This window comes from Larimichthys crocea, chromosome XXII (genome assembly GCF_000972845.2).
Source record: "Larimichthys crocea isolate SSNF chromosome XXII, L_crocea_2.0, whole genome shotgun sequence".
Lineage (NCBI taxonomy): Eukaryota > Metazoa > Chordata > Actinopteri > Sciaenidae > Larimichthys > Larimichthys crocea.
Window position 1 is genome coordinate 12981885 of NC_040032.1, and position 17106 is coordinate 12998990.

A 17106-nucleotide genomic window follows, 5' to 3' on the forward strand; every position below is an offset into this window, starting at 1 on the left:
GAAAACTCTGAGCAAATCTTGACTGAAACTCTTTAACCCCAATTTGGACACAATGTGCCGTGATAAATGCGGGTACTGGAGTCAAAGAGAGAGATTTTGTTGATTAAAAACCAACAAAGACAGATGAGATGGAAAGTGCAAGCTTTCACTACATATCTCAGTGTAATTCTGTATATTCTCCGCCTTATGCTTTTGCGTTATTACATGCTCTGTTGTCAGATGATAGGATGACATTACAGACAATTAGGTGGAAGATGGCATGTAGTAATTATACAATAGTCATGAGAGTGCTCTTATCAGAAACAGCACAGCAGACATCCTGTGAACATTATCCTCTATTATTACACTCAATTTCATGGTGCTACGTTAAGTTACATCACCAGTGAACTGAGGGTAATCAAAAATCAGAGACAATTCAATGGGAGTAACGAAACTCCTATACGGACAAATTACTGAGAGGATATGGTCTACTATGTTATCAAAAGCAGGGAAATGAGGCGGAAGGAAATACAGGGAAATTGATTTTCTTTTTTCCCCCTCGTCAGGGAATGTGGATCTGATGAAAAGCGAATAGAGATAAGAACTTTCCAGCAATGACTCAACACATGCAAATATGAGCTTTCAGATATTCTTCCTCCCCCCCTGCAGCCATTTCCAGCCATAGTCATTAGAGCCTTTCCACTCATTTCCGGCATGATGAAGGACTACTTATGCTGACTTCAAGTGCTCATCATCAGCTCCTACTTCCAAGTTTGGGAGTCATAAATAGGACTTGTCTCACATTTAAGTGGTTTTGGTTGGAATTAATTAAAAATAAATCACAAATTTTTTATTTTTTTATTTTTTTTGTGAATTTGTAGAGTGGCAGGAGTGGGGAACATGTGCGTCAGATAAAAGATGTTGTGATTATTCTGCCGAAAATAAAAATGAATAACTACTTGAACAAAAATGGAAAGGTTAAACAAAGTTTATTGCTGGTAATTTGCATTACTTAATTACGTTCAATCGTTGTTGCTCACACAGCTTTGATGCTGTCTTTTCCCTGAAGTTATGTCTCAACAATGTGGAAATTATAGAACATTTTTTAGCACTAAATACCATAAGCTCACTTTAATATGATGCATTCCCCGGCCTCTGGCATCAGTATCTGATCGAATGCTAAAATACAAACTGTTATTTGGACTGATAAGTGTGCCGTCTTTAGGGCCTTGAGTTTAAAGTACACAGGGTGATGGGATTCAATGCAAGGACAAAAAAGTCAAAGCAAGAGAGTGTTATTTTTTCAATTTCTTTTTAAAATCAGGCAGCTTTAATATTGATTATCTTTCCATCCGATCAGCCAAACAACTGTCCTCCTCGCCTTGAAGAATACAAGTAATGCTGATGTGGAGATGAGACTGTTTGATCCCTTTGCTGAAAATCAAGAAGATAATGTTCCGTTTTGTTTTTTTAAATCAGCTATCAACCATCTCTAATATCATAAGAGCTTCCAACAACTCTTTTCCAGCCCGATCTAAGGATGAATCACCACCACAAATCACAAGGCAGTGCAAGGAAAAACAATGACACCGCCCTGTTTAAAGGACTTTCCACATAAAAATCAGAATCCAGGTCATTTTCTTGTAAGTAATAATGGTAAGACGTAAAACGCAGTGCATCAAAAACCCATTATAATCTAATGTAGGTGGATAGGAAAATTAGCTGTAGAGACACAAGCAGGAGCGGTGTGCAAAACTGGGGCAGAATACAGTACACTGAATTTTAAAAAGGTTCCAGTAAAAGGCAGGGGAAATAATAGCTCACTCAATTGCTTTTATGTTTGCTTTATACTGTATCTTACCCAAAAAGTCCTCATTAAATTTCAACTCATAGTATCCTGATACGATCCAAGCAAGATAATGCTATTTTTTAACCCTCTGCTGGCTTTAATCACTCCTAACATTGACTATTTTAGGACGATTAAACTGATTGTAGTAGCTCTCTCACATTTCACAGAGACTCGTGTTGAATGAGTGGGAGTCGGTGTTGTGTGCAGCAGCGTGAACAGGAGTTTACTTTTACATCTACTGTTTATTTTACTCGACACCTGTGCTTGTCAGAAGTCAAGGAAACATAACTGAGTAAACTTTGTAAAAAACAGTAGAACACCGTATTCAAATTAAAAACACATGCTCGCCGGATTGAGACGCCTCTTTGGGCCAGGGCTGCGAGTGGAAGCCGTCTCTCTCGACAAAGTCTTACCCGAGCTAGACAAAAAATCCCCCCAGAGAGAACATTTATGAGACAGAATGACATTGAGAAAAGGAGGTCAGCTCACGGAACTCACTCCGGATTTATTTCAACACTCAAAAAAGCTAAAAAAATAAAAACTAGGTGCGTTAAGCTGAGTCACATCTCAGTCACCGCTCAGGCGTAGTTAGTGTGGGAGAAGGTTGGCAGGCGGTCATAGATAAAGCAGGACTGGAACAAAATGGTCGTGTGGGGCACACGCTGGGTAAATACAGAGCCCCTTACTATGTCCTTTACTTAAAGTGGAGATACTTTAACAGTCAGGGTTGCCCCCCACATGGGAATATTTCACTCCATGAGCCTTTGGTGCTCCCATAAATACTCCACTTTCCCAGCCAGCACCTGCTCCCTGACCTCCTCTTTTACAGGGAGCAACAGTGTAGCAAAAAAAAGACGGGGAGGAGAAAACACGTCTGCTGAGCTCTTTCTAGGTACCCTTCATCCGCATACATGCATGCATGATTAAGTACATATATAGACATTTCTATGTATCTAGGCTTAGCTAGAATCCAGGATGTGCCTAATTGATATTTACGGAGCAATTGCCTCTGCGGTGTGCTGGCTGCATCAAAGAGCAGCAGGAGAAGCAGGTTCAGGCAATTATACACCATATTAAAGCCTATTAGTGCACTGCAAAATAGAGGAGGGCGCAGTATGTGTGCATGTGTGAATGAGTTAGCGTGTGTGTGGATATTCTGCGTGTCTGCAGCCCATGTGGTCCGTTACGTTGTTAATTTAAACACGGCTGAATTTGGTCACGTTAAGAGTTACCAAGCAACAACTCAAGGATGCAACTGTCTGTACGAACTGAATGGATGAGAAATCAGGAGCTAAGTCTGCAATTCCTTACCGAGAGTGGGATCAACTAAGTGGTGTACGACCTAAGGGCGGTGTCAGAGGAAAGGCCATGTGGTTCTATAAATTAAAATCCACATGGAAAGTCCATAGCAGTCTTTTATTGGGCACTAAAGTTAAAGGCCAAGTTAAGCCACTAATAAGGATGTGGAATATCAGTGGGCTGCAGCACAGATAAGTCACCCTATCATGATGTTAACACAATTCTATAATATACAGCTAAATATTATTTTAAAAGTAGGAACTAGGTGACCAGTGTGTACATTTGTGTAGCAGCTTGATATCCTAAGCTCGGGGTCACCAAAACTGGTGTTATTCCTGTGGGAAGCATGAATTTGCTCAAATGTTATTCCACCTTTTATGAAGCATGACTGCATTCAGAAAATATCACGCTAATCCACGTTTCAGATTTTGATGTATAACTGGAAATTTCAGACTGGCCTGCCAACGCTCTTATCCCTTGAGCCGTGCTGCTAATCTGTCAAAAGTATGTTTGTGTTTGTGTCTTTGAGACACGCACGCACACACACAGAGGAAAACCTGTCTTCATTCATCCAGTGGAAACTAAAAAATAAAAATAGGCAGAGTGTGAGTGGGTGTACGAGGAGATGACATTCCGTAAGTTACACAGCCACACAGTGTTGTTACTTTTTTGGTGAGAGGGAGAGAAATTCCAAATCCAGATGGACTTCCAACTATCTTGAGCGTTCATCTGCAGGTCTGTGTGTTGTAAACGGTAGCAGATTGGATTAGACATAAGTCCGACTGCCGCGCTGGAGTGGTCTGTCTGTGACAGGGGCTGGACAGCTATGATAAAAGTATCTTCAAACACCTCCGGCCCACTGCCCAGGCTCTGACTGACAGCTGAGACGGGCCTTGGCTTTAAGTGGAGGGACACTTTGGTTTAAAGTGCAGCCACTTAATTTTTCACAAATTGACTGTGAGGATTGTCAAGAGTGAGAGCCAGCGTCAGGTTGGACGCTGACTAGTGACAGCAGATGCCGTCTGTCTTTCATTTCATTGCTCTGCCTCCCTGCAGCAGATACCGAGTCTTCATTGCACGGGTGCAAATGATTCCGTTTAACAGTCGTGCAAGCGGGTAGTCCAACCCCCTCCACCCTCCTCCTGCCCGTCCTCCTTTAGAGAAAAGTGACACTTCAAAAGAAAAGGTTTCTCAATGCAGGGCGAGCAGGGAGAGAGACGGAGGAAAAAAAAACATTAAACCGTTTTCAAAGACATGTTGGCCTAGACTTGTCAAACAGCATCAGGAGCTCGCGCTAAAGACAGGCGGCTGGCTGAGGGGACATGGTAAACACACAAGTCGTCATTAGGAGATGCAGACAAGGCGGGTGGATGCATGTAGTTAGAGCTGTGGGGGTGTGAATCTGCTGTCACAGGGCCTCAAACGTGAGGGGAGGGGGGCCACTGGTACAGAAAAACAAGACTAGGTCGTAACCTGGTATGTGGCTGGACTGTGTGTAGTCAACTGTGGCCAAATTGTTACATGGAGAGTCACTGGTAGCATCTATAATTAAAAATCCTGGATATTAAAATGTTCATTTATATTCAGTAATATTTATTCTTAAGGTCTATTTAAGTAACATATCACTTGATATGGTTAAGCTATGTTTGAGTCTCTGCTGGTGTGTAACCATCATCTCCGATTCTCACATCCTGTTTCCTTCCCTCATGTTGAGTATCAGGTACTGTCTCTGTGCCATCTGTATACATATGATGTACTGCGATGTGGATAGACTGGTTATTGATTTCTCTTGAAGTGGGTGTATGTTGTGTGTGTACCCAGTGGAGCATGGACCACATCCTGCTTCGCCCTCCTCACACTAGCGATCACCTTAGAGGGCGAACAAAACGTTACAGCTATGATTTTATGAGTGTAGGCACGGTGCTCTAAGCTGGGGGCCCCCAGGTAAAAAAAAGCTCATCTTATACACAAGGTGAGACCGAGGTGGGTCCCACATAGTAAGTCGGCATAAACTACACTACTGTGTAGCTACAGTACTTAACTAAAGTTGGCAGCTACTCATTCTGAAAGAGCAACAGCCAATGGAGAAACTCCAACACTTGAACGACTAATGGTGTAACTTCATCGATCTGTCACTCATTCACTCACTCAAAGTCAGAGGCTTTGGCGTTCATAGCACCAACTTCACGGCCTGGCCAAAAGTCATGTTAAACTAGAGGGACCTCAGCTTCACATGGTGTCAGAGGGTCCTGGATTTCTTGCTCCACTTATATCACACACATGGTATCAAAGTACAAAGTGCATGGTGAGCCTGTGCAAAGATGTAACGGTCTGCAGTGAAGCTGACTATTATAATCCACACAGTTTTACTGCGTTTAACATATATAGTGCTGTAAAACACGTCTACGCGCTAATTAACACGCAGCCCTGTCGAGCCTCCAGATGCATTCAGATGTTTACCGATTGTTGTCATGTGCGTCTCAAAGACACAAAGACAACAAAACAAGCCGTCATGATTGGATTTGATTTGATCCAGTGCTATAAACCGCCGCTGTGACAGCAACAATTATCTTCCCCACAACCGAGGCCCCCCAACAGAATGGATTTAGCATCTTATCTGACAATCAGGACATTGCTTTTCTTCGAATCTCTTATTGGCTTAGCGGATAAGCTTATTAAGGGTGACCCGCGAAGCTGAAAGAGCTGAACATTATATTACATTTTCACTGCAGATTGAAAAGCATGTAAGCCTGCCCCCGTCCTGACAAAATCAGGGCTTCAGTCCAAATATTTGCACACACACACGCAACATAACCAACCCGGGAGATTTGCCATTAGTGCTTTTAGCTTGATCTCATTACATATTTGGCCATCAGCAGGTTGAAATAAGAGTTCAGTCCAGGTAAGAGACTGATGCTGAATGATAATACAGCCTGTGGCAGGCCTAAGGCAGGGCTATTCCATCAGGGCAGGTGAAGTGAGAATCTACCCGGTGAGATGCTTCGGGGATCCAGAGGCCAGACACCAGAGCCCTGCGGTTGACTGGCCGACCTGTTTAGAGCCTCTCAAGAACAGTCTTCAAACCCCCGGGCTAGACACCGCTCAGCAGTCTCCACAGCAATTACTCCTCACCGCTGGGACGAAGACCAAAGACCACAGCTCTTTTTACACGTTTTAGATGTGATTGACAAATGGTGACAACTCTGAAGTGCTGGCGTTTATTTTCCTTTTAATAAAAGAACTCAGATGGACGACCTGTAAAAAAAAATATTGTCGTATGCAGCGGATATTCAGAGCTGACTGTTTAAACTAGAAAACAACACATGGTGGACTTGGTGGCCCTGGTGTACATGTGGAAAAAGGTAATACCTCTTTATTACTCCGTAAAGAAAAGGCTCATAAAAAGACACTCTCAGTTCCAAGACCCACTAATAGTAATGCCAGGGTGGTCTGCCCGGTGACGCCGCCTGTTATCCCACTTACACTACACTGACTTATAATGAGCCAACAGAACACCACAACCAGCTGACAGTGCGTGATGCCAAGTTCACACTTAATCCACGGTTCATTTAACGTGCTGGAGAGGTTTACCCAAGGATATGGTGGTGCAAAGTACTTAAACTAAGATTAAACTTATTTGCACATTTATGAAGCCATATAAAAAAACATATGTTAAATTACACAGAGAAAAATAATTGTTAGCCGACTAAATCGAGTCATCTGACACCAAACATTCGCACCGTCCAGATCTCATTTACCTCTAAAGTCTTTCACATGAAACACTCGTTACCTCGAAGCAATTTGGTAAAAGAGTTTTGCAGTATTGATTTGATGCTTGTGTATAGTTTTGTGCTAAACTGCATACTGGTGTGGATGCTGAACAAAACATTGAATTGGCACTGAGTGATTTGGGACGCAGCCAATGGCCTTCCTTTTCTGAGGAGGGGCACATCAGCCATGCATGTGACCTATTTTATTTTATTTCTGTTGTTGAATGGTTGCTTAATTGCTTAGCATTATCATCTATGAATTGATTTTTCTATTTTATTTCTTCACATTACATTTGTTTGCCAGGTAACAGCAGCTTTTGATTGTCATCACTGTAGATCTGGTTTCACACAGCGGACTGGGTGCATCACGTTTCTACAGTACAAACAGTAGCTTTGTCAGAATGTGATGGATGCACTTATTTGATCTCTCTCACCATAGTTTCCATAATCCTGACATATTCTGGATGTGTGCACAGCTTGTCAGGTGGAATAACACACACTTGTCATTTGTTGACATAGCTTAGGAGGAAACTGGGAGTGTTTGATTTGATGTAAAGGATCTCCCTGCTAATGTAAACATGGTGCAATCGTTGTCACATAAGAATAAGATTGCACAGAAGCCTGAATCAAGAATAGGAGTTGTAGTAGTCATGGAAATAGTGGTGGTGGTAGCTGAAACAGTTGTAGGAAATAGTCAACAGGAAAACTTCATATACAGGAAACCTACTATTCCTTCCAGAGAGAGTCCCATCCAGTATAAATCATTGCACCCAAATGTCTGGAAAACAGATGAAGAAATGACAGTCAGACAGACGGACCAGCAGACAGACGGGCAGGTGGTTGGACTGAAATGTGGGGGATCAGAGAGAGGGGGGTCCAACCTGAGCCCTCCTTACTCGTCTCGCCCACCCCCCCGCCACTCCTCGTCTCCCCACTCCCCCAGTGCCAGAGAGCAGATGGGCCTCACAGCACGTCCCTCTGTTCACCAGAGCTACTGTACAAAGCAGCACACACCACAGGCCACCAATCCAACATCAGTGAGATGAACAGAGCCTTACCAGAACAGAAAAACACCCACCACACACACACACACACACACACACCAGTGCCAAAAACATGTATCTGCAAGTCTAAATCCGTTCAGGCAGATACAAGGATATGACCTGTAGTTTCCACCGCCAGTGTAATATTTAATTGGTGCGAAGTAACATTTCCTCAAATTCTGTCAAAATCTGCTCCGAGATGTCACTTGGGGCGCACGGATAAACAAACAGGAAAAACCGACGTAAAATGTTTTACCTTCTGGGTTTTTCAATGTTTTCTTAACTCGCCGAGCGAGTATAAGTCTCTAGATTCCAGCTGAGCTCCTGAAAACAGCTTAAAACCAGAGTCTGACGCAACGAATGTGTAAAACAGCTTCTAATGCACTCTGCTATAATCCTGCATGCGGCTGAATCGTAACATTCCCTGCTCTTGTTTGAGATGCACTTTTCTTAACCGAAGAAATCCATGCCATGAGAAGTGACTGTAAACTTGTTTAATTAGAGGAAAGGCTGCCCACACATGCAAGTCTGCCAGAGGGAGAATCAAATCTCTCTTCCTGTGTTTATATCAATGAGTATGTTTGTCTATATGACTTCTGCCTCTCTCACACACACACAGACAAACTGCCTTGAGCTGACCGACCACAAAAAGCAGCGATTAGTTCAATACTTTCCACCCTTGAAGGTCAAGGATCCACTTATTTTTCAGCTAATATATGGTAAACGTATCCTTAAATCAAATTCTCAAAATCTGACAATCAAACAAAAACATACCAGTGGAAAAAATATGCTTCCTCCGACATGATAAAAGACGAGAAGAGTTAGAGAGTCGTATAATTTGCGGCTTGCTACCGTACTCCCATCCGTCTTCGCCGAAGCTTTCTCTATCTGCTGGGCTCTTTTTCCTCTGTGAGGCAATATGTCAGAGGCGCTTATAAATATCTCATAGTTCAGTACATTGGGTCAGTGCCAGAGATCGAAAACATTTGCTGCAATCTGCGAGCTCGCCTGGAAGAGGAACACGAAAAAAAGAAAAAAAGAAAAAGAAGAAAAACACATCCCGCTTTATTCAAGACCAAATTCTCTCTCTCTTTCTCTCTTCATCCCTCATTCTGCTGAGAGTCAGAGCGAACAGAAAGTGCTGATAACAGGTGCTCTGGAGCATTTCTAAATGGAGAATTAAACCTTGAGACGGACCTCTGACATTTAAAATGTAACCTTGCGGGAGGACAATGCTTCGATGTTTATTTACAGTGAAGCCAAAGAAAAGAGGATAGTTCTGCTCGATAACTCCAGCAGCTTCACAGAGGACAAAACGGCGTGCCATACAGCACAGATGATGATCTTTTCAATTATGCATATGTCATAAAGCATCACAGATCGGGCCGTTAATAAGCACCAAGGTTAATAGGTCTATCAGCATCTTGCAGGAAACAGAAAACTCTTTTTTTTTAATCGCTGAAAACGGTGACGATGTCTGGGCCTCACATTGGGTTATCATAATCATCAGTAATATAATCATTAAAAATCAATTTCTGATAATTGCCAAGATTAAAAGAACACATTGTAATTCAGAGGGCTCTCACCGGTGACTAAGCCAATATGGCTTACGTTTAAACCCATCGGTGTCGCTGCCATCATGTCACAGCCACCTGTGATGTGTGCGGAGGGTTCATGTTTGTTTGTGTGTGAACACATATGTGGGTGAACGGGGAAGGGAGGTGAGAAAGAGAGTGGGTGAGAATGCGGTGGGTGACGTGTGTGTGAGCTTGCATGTGCGTGAACGTGTCTGCTCGCATTTGTGTGTGTGTGTGTGTGTGTGTGTGAGATCTGGGTTTGGCTTCCCCTGTGCCAGCAGCCTAAACACCACTCTTGACCGAAACATGCGACCACAGCCACCTGCCAAAGTATTCAACACACACACACACACACACACAGTAGGGCTGCACAGTTATGGCCAAACGTGTCCTTGTTCACTGAGGAGAGGCAAAATCGAAACGAAATCACCGCCCCATAACTTATTACTCAATATAAACAGGGCGCTGCTCTGAGTTGAGACATGGATTAGATGAGTTAACGTTAGCAAGGTTATTTTTCTTGGCCTCCGTCACACTGCAGTATTTTTTCAGATTATTAAACACGTTAGTTGTGTTGCTTTGTCGGTCTCAAGCGCTCTTTGCATAAGATTTGTTCTTGCTTAACATCACTTGCCCTGAATCCCAAATATTAACAACGGATGATGATCTGTTTCAAGGGGCCAGCTCTTCACTTTCCCCTCAAGGCATTTTCATTTTTGTTTTTCCCTCGTCTGCCCTCTGTTGTTTAATACTCTTGTACTTATGACTGCAGCAGCAACATACAGTAAATGTTTGCATAGGCTCTTGCTGCAGGGTGCACTCGTAGCGGTGTGACATCTCCCCAGAAGCGAAGCCAAATGGCTGGCTGTTAGTTTAGGAAGCGCTTGATTTGTCATGCAGCAGAGTTTTGTACAAACAGAGCATGCATTTTAAACGTCAATCATGTCCATTTATTTATGGGGGAACCCAAATCGTCATCACTCTTAATACTGGATTAATTGTGCAGTCCTAACACACAGTCCAGGCCAACAACGCGAGACACATTTGAAATCAAGGAGCAGATGATCTATTCATTAATGCACAGCATCGCATAGACATGCCTCCGCACAGTCATTTCTGTGCTGTATGTACAGCCATCACAGCAGTGCAAGACAACCTTGAAACTGGCAGGTAGCACCATCTGTCCATTAGCCAGTACAGAGACGTACATGACACGCACACAGCGGTGGTGACCCTCATATCAAAAGGTCCGTCGCACAGCCAACAGGATACAGCCACTGTATTCTGCACTCGCACCTACTACTGTACTTTCTCTGTCATGTGACCTGTTAAAAATAGGACCCCTTTCAAAACAGGTGGGACGCCAAACCCACATTACTAATGACTACAGGCTGAGGGGATCGTCTACTCAGCAGTGGAGGACAGACGCAACAAGAACACAGCCACACACTGCTACACTGATTCAGAACGTCTAACTATATACAGTAGTTATTCAGTGGAGATGAATTGATAAGTTTGCAACTATTAAATTAACTGGCAACTATTTTTTAATATTGATTTATTGCTTTAAGACATTTTTGTGTCCAAAGTCTGATTATAGCTTCTCAAATGTGACATTTTTGTGTCCAAAGTCTGATTATAGCTTCTCAAATGTGAATAATTTCTGGATTCTTTAATTCTCACATGACATTTGAGGACCATTGCTTTGGAAACGGTGTATGTATACAATGATATTATGGGTATGAGATTGCCTAGGAATACTGTAAATCGTAAAGGTCTTTCAGGTGAATTTTTTTTTGTGGAACCCAAACACCTGTCACATTCTAACAGCACAAAGCTGCAACCAAAATCAAGAAATTCAACCAAACTGCTGCTGCTGCTACAAGTAAACGGCGTGTCTGGGGACCCGTGTCTTTGTTTTCCCTCATGTCTGCTTGTCCTGCAGCGACACACGCAAACATGCCCTTGAATATGCAGCTCAAGAAGACTGACCCTCTCCCAGAGAAATGGCAGAGCATAGCCACAGAGCCTCAGCTTGTGTGTGTGTGTGTGTGTGTGTGTGTGTGTGTGTGTGTGTGTGTGTGTGTGTGTGTGTGTGTGTGTGTGTGTATAAACAGTAGGTAGAGCGCTGTAGCAGATAGTCCTTGCTGGTGGAGATACACCACTGCATCAGTGTAGCATAAATATTCATTTGTGACCTTGTCACCTTGCTACACACAGAAATATGTTCAGATATACAGTACAGTGATATACACTCACATACCCTAGAAGCAATATTTCACATCGGTGGAGAATTTTTTTGACTTCATTCATCAGCATTATACCTAATCATGTACCTAAAAATGCACAAACGTGATCCAGATTTCTCTCAGCCTCGGTGTTCTGCTTTCCTTTTTTTGTTCTTTTTCACAAGTGAGTGAATTGTAACAAAAACAACAGCCTCTACGTGGAGTGTGACTATGTACCAACCTGTGTGAAAATACAGTAGACTGACTCTCTCCCACATGACAAAAACAAAGCGTGTGCCGTCATTAAACCAACACCAGAGCTGTAAACACAGATAAGGTGTTTATTTGGTGCTGCAGTAGATTTCTGCAGTGACATTGTTCCCTTGTCATGGTTTAATTGGCACGCTCTACACAGATCAGTACTTATTGCCATGTCTTAACAGAGACACAATGGAAATTTTATTATTATATATTATGCAGTATACATATTGAACTGCTTAGCCTGCATGACATAGCCCACTGTAATACAAATCTACAACTGAGCAGAGACCTTTTTTTCCAGTAAAATGACCTCAGATGAAGTGCTACTTCAGTTTTAAGATCATCAAGGCCAGGCTTAGAGAAACTATAACCAACAACAGCATATGGCCAATGAAAATCCTCCAAGCTTCACATTTTCAGATGTGCATTTCCCCGAGAAACTAAAAACCTAGCTGCTACATCTTTTCTCCACCTCCAGTGCGTCCCAAACAATGAGCCGCCCAAAGACGCTCGTGTTAAAGAATATAGGTGTTTTGCATTTTGCCCTAAATACTGATTTGATATAACAACATGCGCACAAACTCAGAGCCAAGCGGTAAAAAAAAAGAAAAAAATGCTTGAACTCACTGTGTCGACAACTGATTTCAAAATTATAGAGCACAAACTACCCATGAACGGTAAGCTATAGAAATCAAATTTCATTTAATAGAAAATCTTTCATATATTTCACTGGCTACAGTCATGGCATTAGCTTCTGATTTTCTCTCTTTCTCAGCATCAGCACATTGAAATGACAAGATGTCAAAGAGGCTAATGGAAATGCAGTACTTAACAACATTTGCTGTATATAATTTAGTCCATGTACGAGTACAGTACTGAATGGATACAATGCAATAGAAAGAGAAAAAATATAGCTAAAGATAAGATAAAATATCTTAAACTCACCATTGAGTGTTTCTTGTTCTGGTGTTTCTTCTTCCTCTTGCCTTGTGTGTGTGCCAGCCGGGGGTTGTTCTCCTGGTCTGAAGGCTGTTGGTGGTGGTGATTGTTCTTGCAGGGCTCCAGGCTCAGGCCGTTGGGGACCCTGGCAGGCTTTTTCTTGTGCAGAGGCCCTGCCTGGTTTTCTGTGCACTCCTGGGGGTTCAGTGTCATGTTCTTCTAGACAGAAAACAGAACGTAAGAAAAAACTTAAATTAGTGCCAAAATAAACATTTTATCACCAGGGCTGGTTAATGTGTTTTACAGCATGTATGAGCTCTGCAGCTGGCCTTTGAAGACTCTGCAATCATACGGTCCATCAACAGTCAAATCAGTGTTTCATTAAGTTTCTATACCTAAGAAAAACAGGCTCATTAGCACACTCAAGAGCTTAAAGAAAAAAAAGAAAAGAGTTGAATATCCACTCATAAGAGCTTGTTTTGACAGATAGCAAATCTCCACTCTACAGTAAGCAGTGCAGTGAATTCGCTCTAAATTGAGGGGCAATCGTGCAGAAAGGCTTTAGATACAGTGTAGTATCCACAAGATTATCTTCAACAAAGAACAGCAGAAAAACGGTTCTTTGTTAGATTTGGGGGGTTTTTCTGCAGTTTGATTTTATTTGAAAGCACAAAATTGAAAAAGGAATAACGAGGACAGAGAGAGCAAAATGGGACCGCAGCTAGATTTAAACCAGCAACGTTGCAGTTAGGTATGCATTTTTGGCAACCAACACGGCAAAAAGAAACAAAAAAAAACAATGGAAATTGTGTTGTTTTTTACAACTTCCCTTTGGATTTCTTTTGCCACATCGGACCACCATTTTGATCCAGACTGAAACCGATGGATTGCCATACTATTTAGTACTTTAGTCATCCTCTGAATTTTCATCTGGTGCCACCAGCAGTTCACATTTACTGAGTCCAAAAATCTAGAGATGAAATTGGACATGATTTTGTATGGACGTTCATGGTTCCCAATGACTTTGATGATTCCCTTTATGTTGTCACCAAGTTGCTATTTTATGGCTTTGAGTGAAATGTCTCAGCATCTACTGGAAGGAGCGTCATTACGTTTGATGAAGACAGTCACGGCCTTCACAGGATGAATTGAAGTGACTTACGTTTGAACTCCAAAGACTCTCAACAACATTCAAACTTGACATCAAGTGAAAGAGGCCAAGATAAAGATGAGTAGCAACATTGATTGAGCTGCTGTTTACCTGTAAGACACATTTCTGAGCTGGCCACTGCAAGAAATGCCAAAACATTCCGGTTGTCTGACGGATAAAAACTACACCAGAAGACGTTTCTTTTCATGAAGAAAACTGGAGTCTGAAAAACCGATAAGCTCCAACTCCAATATTGCAGGGCGCACACATGGGGTTATACAGTTTGACAGGGCTGATCAATAGAACCACTCATCTGCTGCTGAGAGACTGTGTAATGTATCACAGCTGCCCACAGCAAAAACTTATGGAACAAATCAACTTTGTTATTTGAAGAGGTGACCTGTTTTGCTCCATTGTGGACCAAAGAGCCGTTGGTGTTAATACCCCCAGGGACACATTTAAGCTGGTGAGGCAGCCATCTGAGCGGAGGCTGACTGTTGAAGGGGAAGGTGCAAAGCTGGCACAGACACACTAATGATGTGTCAATACCCTGCAACATTTTAACAAGAAGGCTGGAGAGGTTGTGAGTATCTAGTGGCATTCACACCACTGATGTCTGCATACATGAACGCTTTTGAGGCCATGAAATGTGATATACAGTTGTCCCTCGCTATAACGCGGTTGACTTTTCGCAGACTCGCTGTTTCACGGATTTTCTTAGTGTAATTTTGCATGCGTACTGTACAGTATGAACGCGCATTGTGTTCTGCGTCCTAAATTGACTAAGGGAGAACCGTACATGTGTTCTGCTTCCTAATTAATTAAGGTAGTACTGTACAAAATGCGTGTAAAAAGGTGTATAAAAGTGTGTGGTTAGGGGTTTTAAAACATGTATAATAATTGTAAAAATTACTTCGCGGATTTCATTTATTGCGGGTTATTTTTAGAACGTATACCCCGCGATAAACGAGGGACCACTGTACATGTGTATATATATATACATACATGAAGTATAACACATGAAGTGTTAGCTGATTCTGGTGGGGTTTGTTGGTTTGTTTCACCATGATGATGGAGGTATGAGGGTCTTTACTCCAACAAAAATAACACTCCTCTTTGCCGTTCCAATATTTTCCAATATTCTTGCCATCTTTGGCTTTCTAGCCAAAGCCTCCATACCTGTGCTACATGAGCAGTAGTTGTAATGACAAGGATTATTTTCCTCATTACTGTGCTATCACAATATTAGGCCTAATTAATGTTCAGATAGATTATGAACAGACATTTTCCACTGCTGGAAAGCAACTAAGAACTTGTAGTATTTCCATTTCTTATTATGTTGCTTTATACTCATTTCCACTTTATTTACTGTTACTGGTTACTCTGAAAATAAACGTTTGATATCTAAATATATCATCAATTGTGAACTATGACACGTGTTATAGGTTAAAAGACTCCAATGTGGTAAAAGTAGCTATCTATGACAAAGAGCTGCCTTCATAGTACTGCAACAACCCAACATAACCCTAACCCAATGTTATTTTTAAGCCGGACATGCTGAAAGGTAATATTTTTTAATACTTTTACTCAAGTCAAATTTGGGAGTATGGCTGCCTTCAGCCCTCTTATTTATTCAAATGTGGCCAGTCCATCTGCGCAGTAGACAGTCATAAAAATTTGAACATGGCTCAACTTTTGATGCAATGCAACGTGACATCATCTGGCAAGGCAGCAACTTCAAATCAAACGCATGCAAGCGCACATTCCTGGTAGTTTACTTTGTAACATGAACCGTGTACTTCTAGTTTACCTCACTATCATTCTGATAAAATAGTGGCCTGTGAGTGTTATAAACTGTTCTGTAGGATTTCCATGTTTGATTGGTCTTTAAACACATTCATCAGTTACTCCAACTGGACTGCTTGGATTGTATTTCATAGATCTCAATGGTACCTTAGACAACATGCCTGAACCAGCACAGCCCACTCAATCCCTGATGATATTGCTTTAAGTTTGAACTACCTACATGAAAGACCTGGATATTTCTTCCACCAGTGACCCTCCCAAATTTGGCTCTTGCATACTGGGACATCTTTCTCTACTTTTACTTTATTGTGAGGGGAAAAAAAAACCTGTCTCAGTCCAGTAACATTCTTCGGGGTGGTTTATATAACATCACTAGCGCTGGACTCCACAAAACCCTGCCTCAGTCCAGGATTTATCCCACAGCCCACAGAAACCGCAGCGTGCCTCATATTTATATCACAGTACACACGGGGAATGACATCAAGGCAGATTTTCCACAAAATACTGGTGAGAAAAAAACATCCACCACATCTCAAGCAGCAGCAGTTACGAGTTGAAGGACCACCTCGAAGCAACCTTAGCACGCCTGTGGAGAATTATTCCAGCAGTGTTACAGATATGCACTGCTGTCAGACAGATGAGTTTGATGGGTGTGCTACTGGCACTGACTCACTAAACCATTTCTAAAGGCCTCAATTCACTCGTAGAAAAACAAGTGTATGCACCAACTAATCTTGTTTGCCTTTTCCGCCCACACTCGTCCGAGGCAAATAATGCAACATGACGTGCATTGTCAGTGCACAGAATATGTGACAAAGTTATGATGAGGCTGAGAGAGCTTCCATTGTGCCAGTTTTCTGCATGCTTCTAAGCCTCCAAACCAACTGATTGCTTGGAATAAATGAAGCACATTATGTTTTGCCTGCTCTCAGAACAATAGCAAGACAAATTCCATATTTCAGCGTCTTATGACACTGGAAAAAAAAAAGTAATTGCTCAATATGCCTCACTCTGCGCTAGCTTTCATTACTGTGATTGTCTGGCAGTGTACAAAGTAATTACACTGTGGCATTTAGCGGTAGTGCATGTCTGCAGGTATTCTTACAACAGGTTACAATCTGAGATATATATATATATATATATATATATATATACAGCTATTATAATCAACTTTATTTGAAATCTTTTTGCAAATGTTCAATTTA

The 17106-nt window shown here is 41.9% G+C and overlaps 1 protein-coding gene across 1 annotated transcript in view; it reads right to left on the bottom strand.

Moving 5' to 3' along the window:
* The window catches only part of auts2a (activator of transcription and developmental regulator AUTS2 a), a 393464-nt gene that overhangs the window by 203813 nt on the left and 172545 nt on the right, over positions 1-17106 (bottom strand). Inside the window, exon 5 of the mRNA XM_027273301.1 lies at positions 12952-13164. Coding sequence (XP_027129102.1) covers positions 12952-13164 — 213 coding nt within the window. The remainder of the gene's footprint in view (positions 1-12951; positions 13165-17106) is intronic.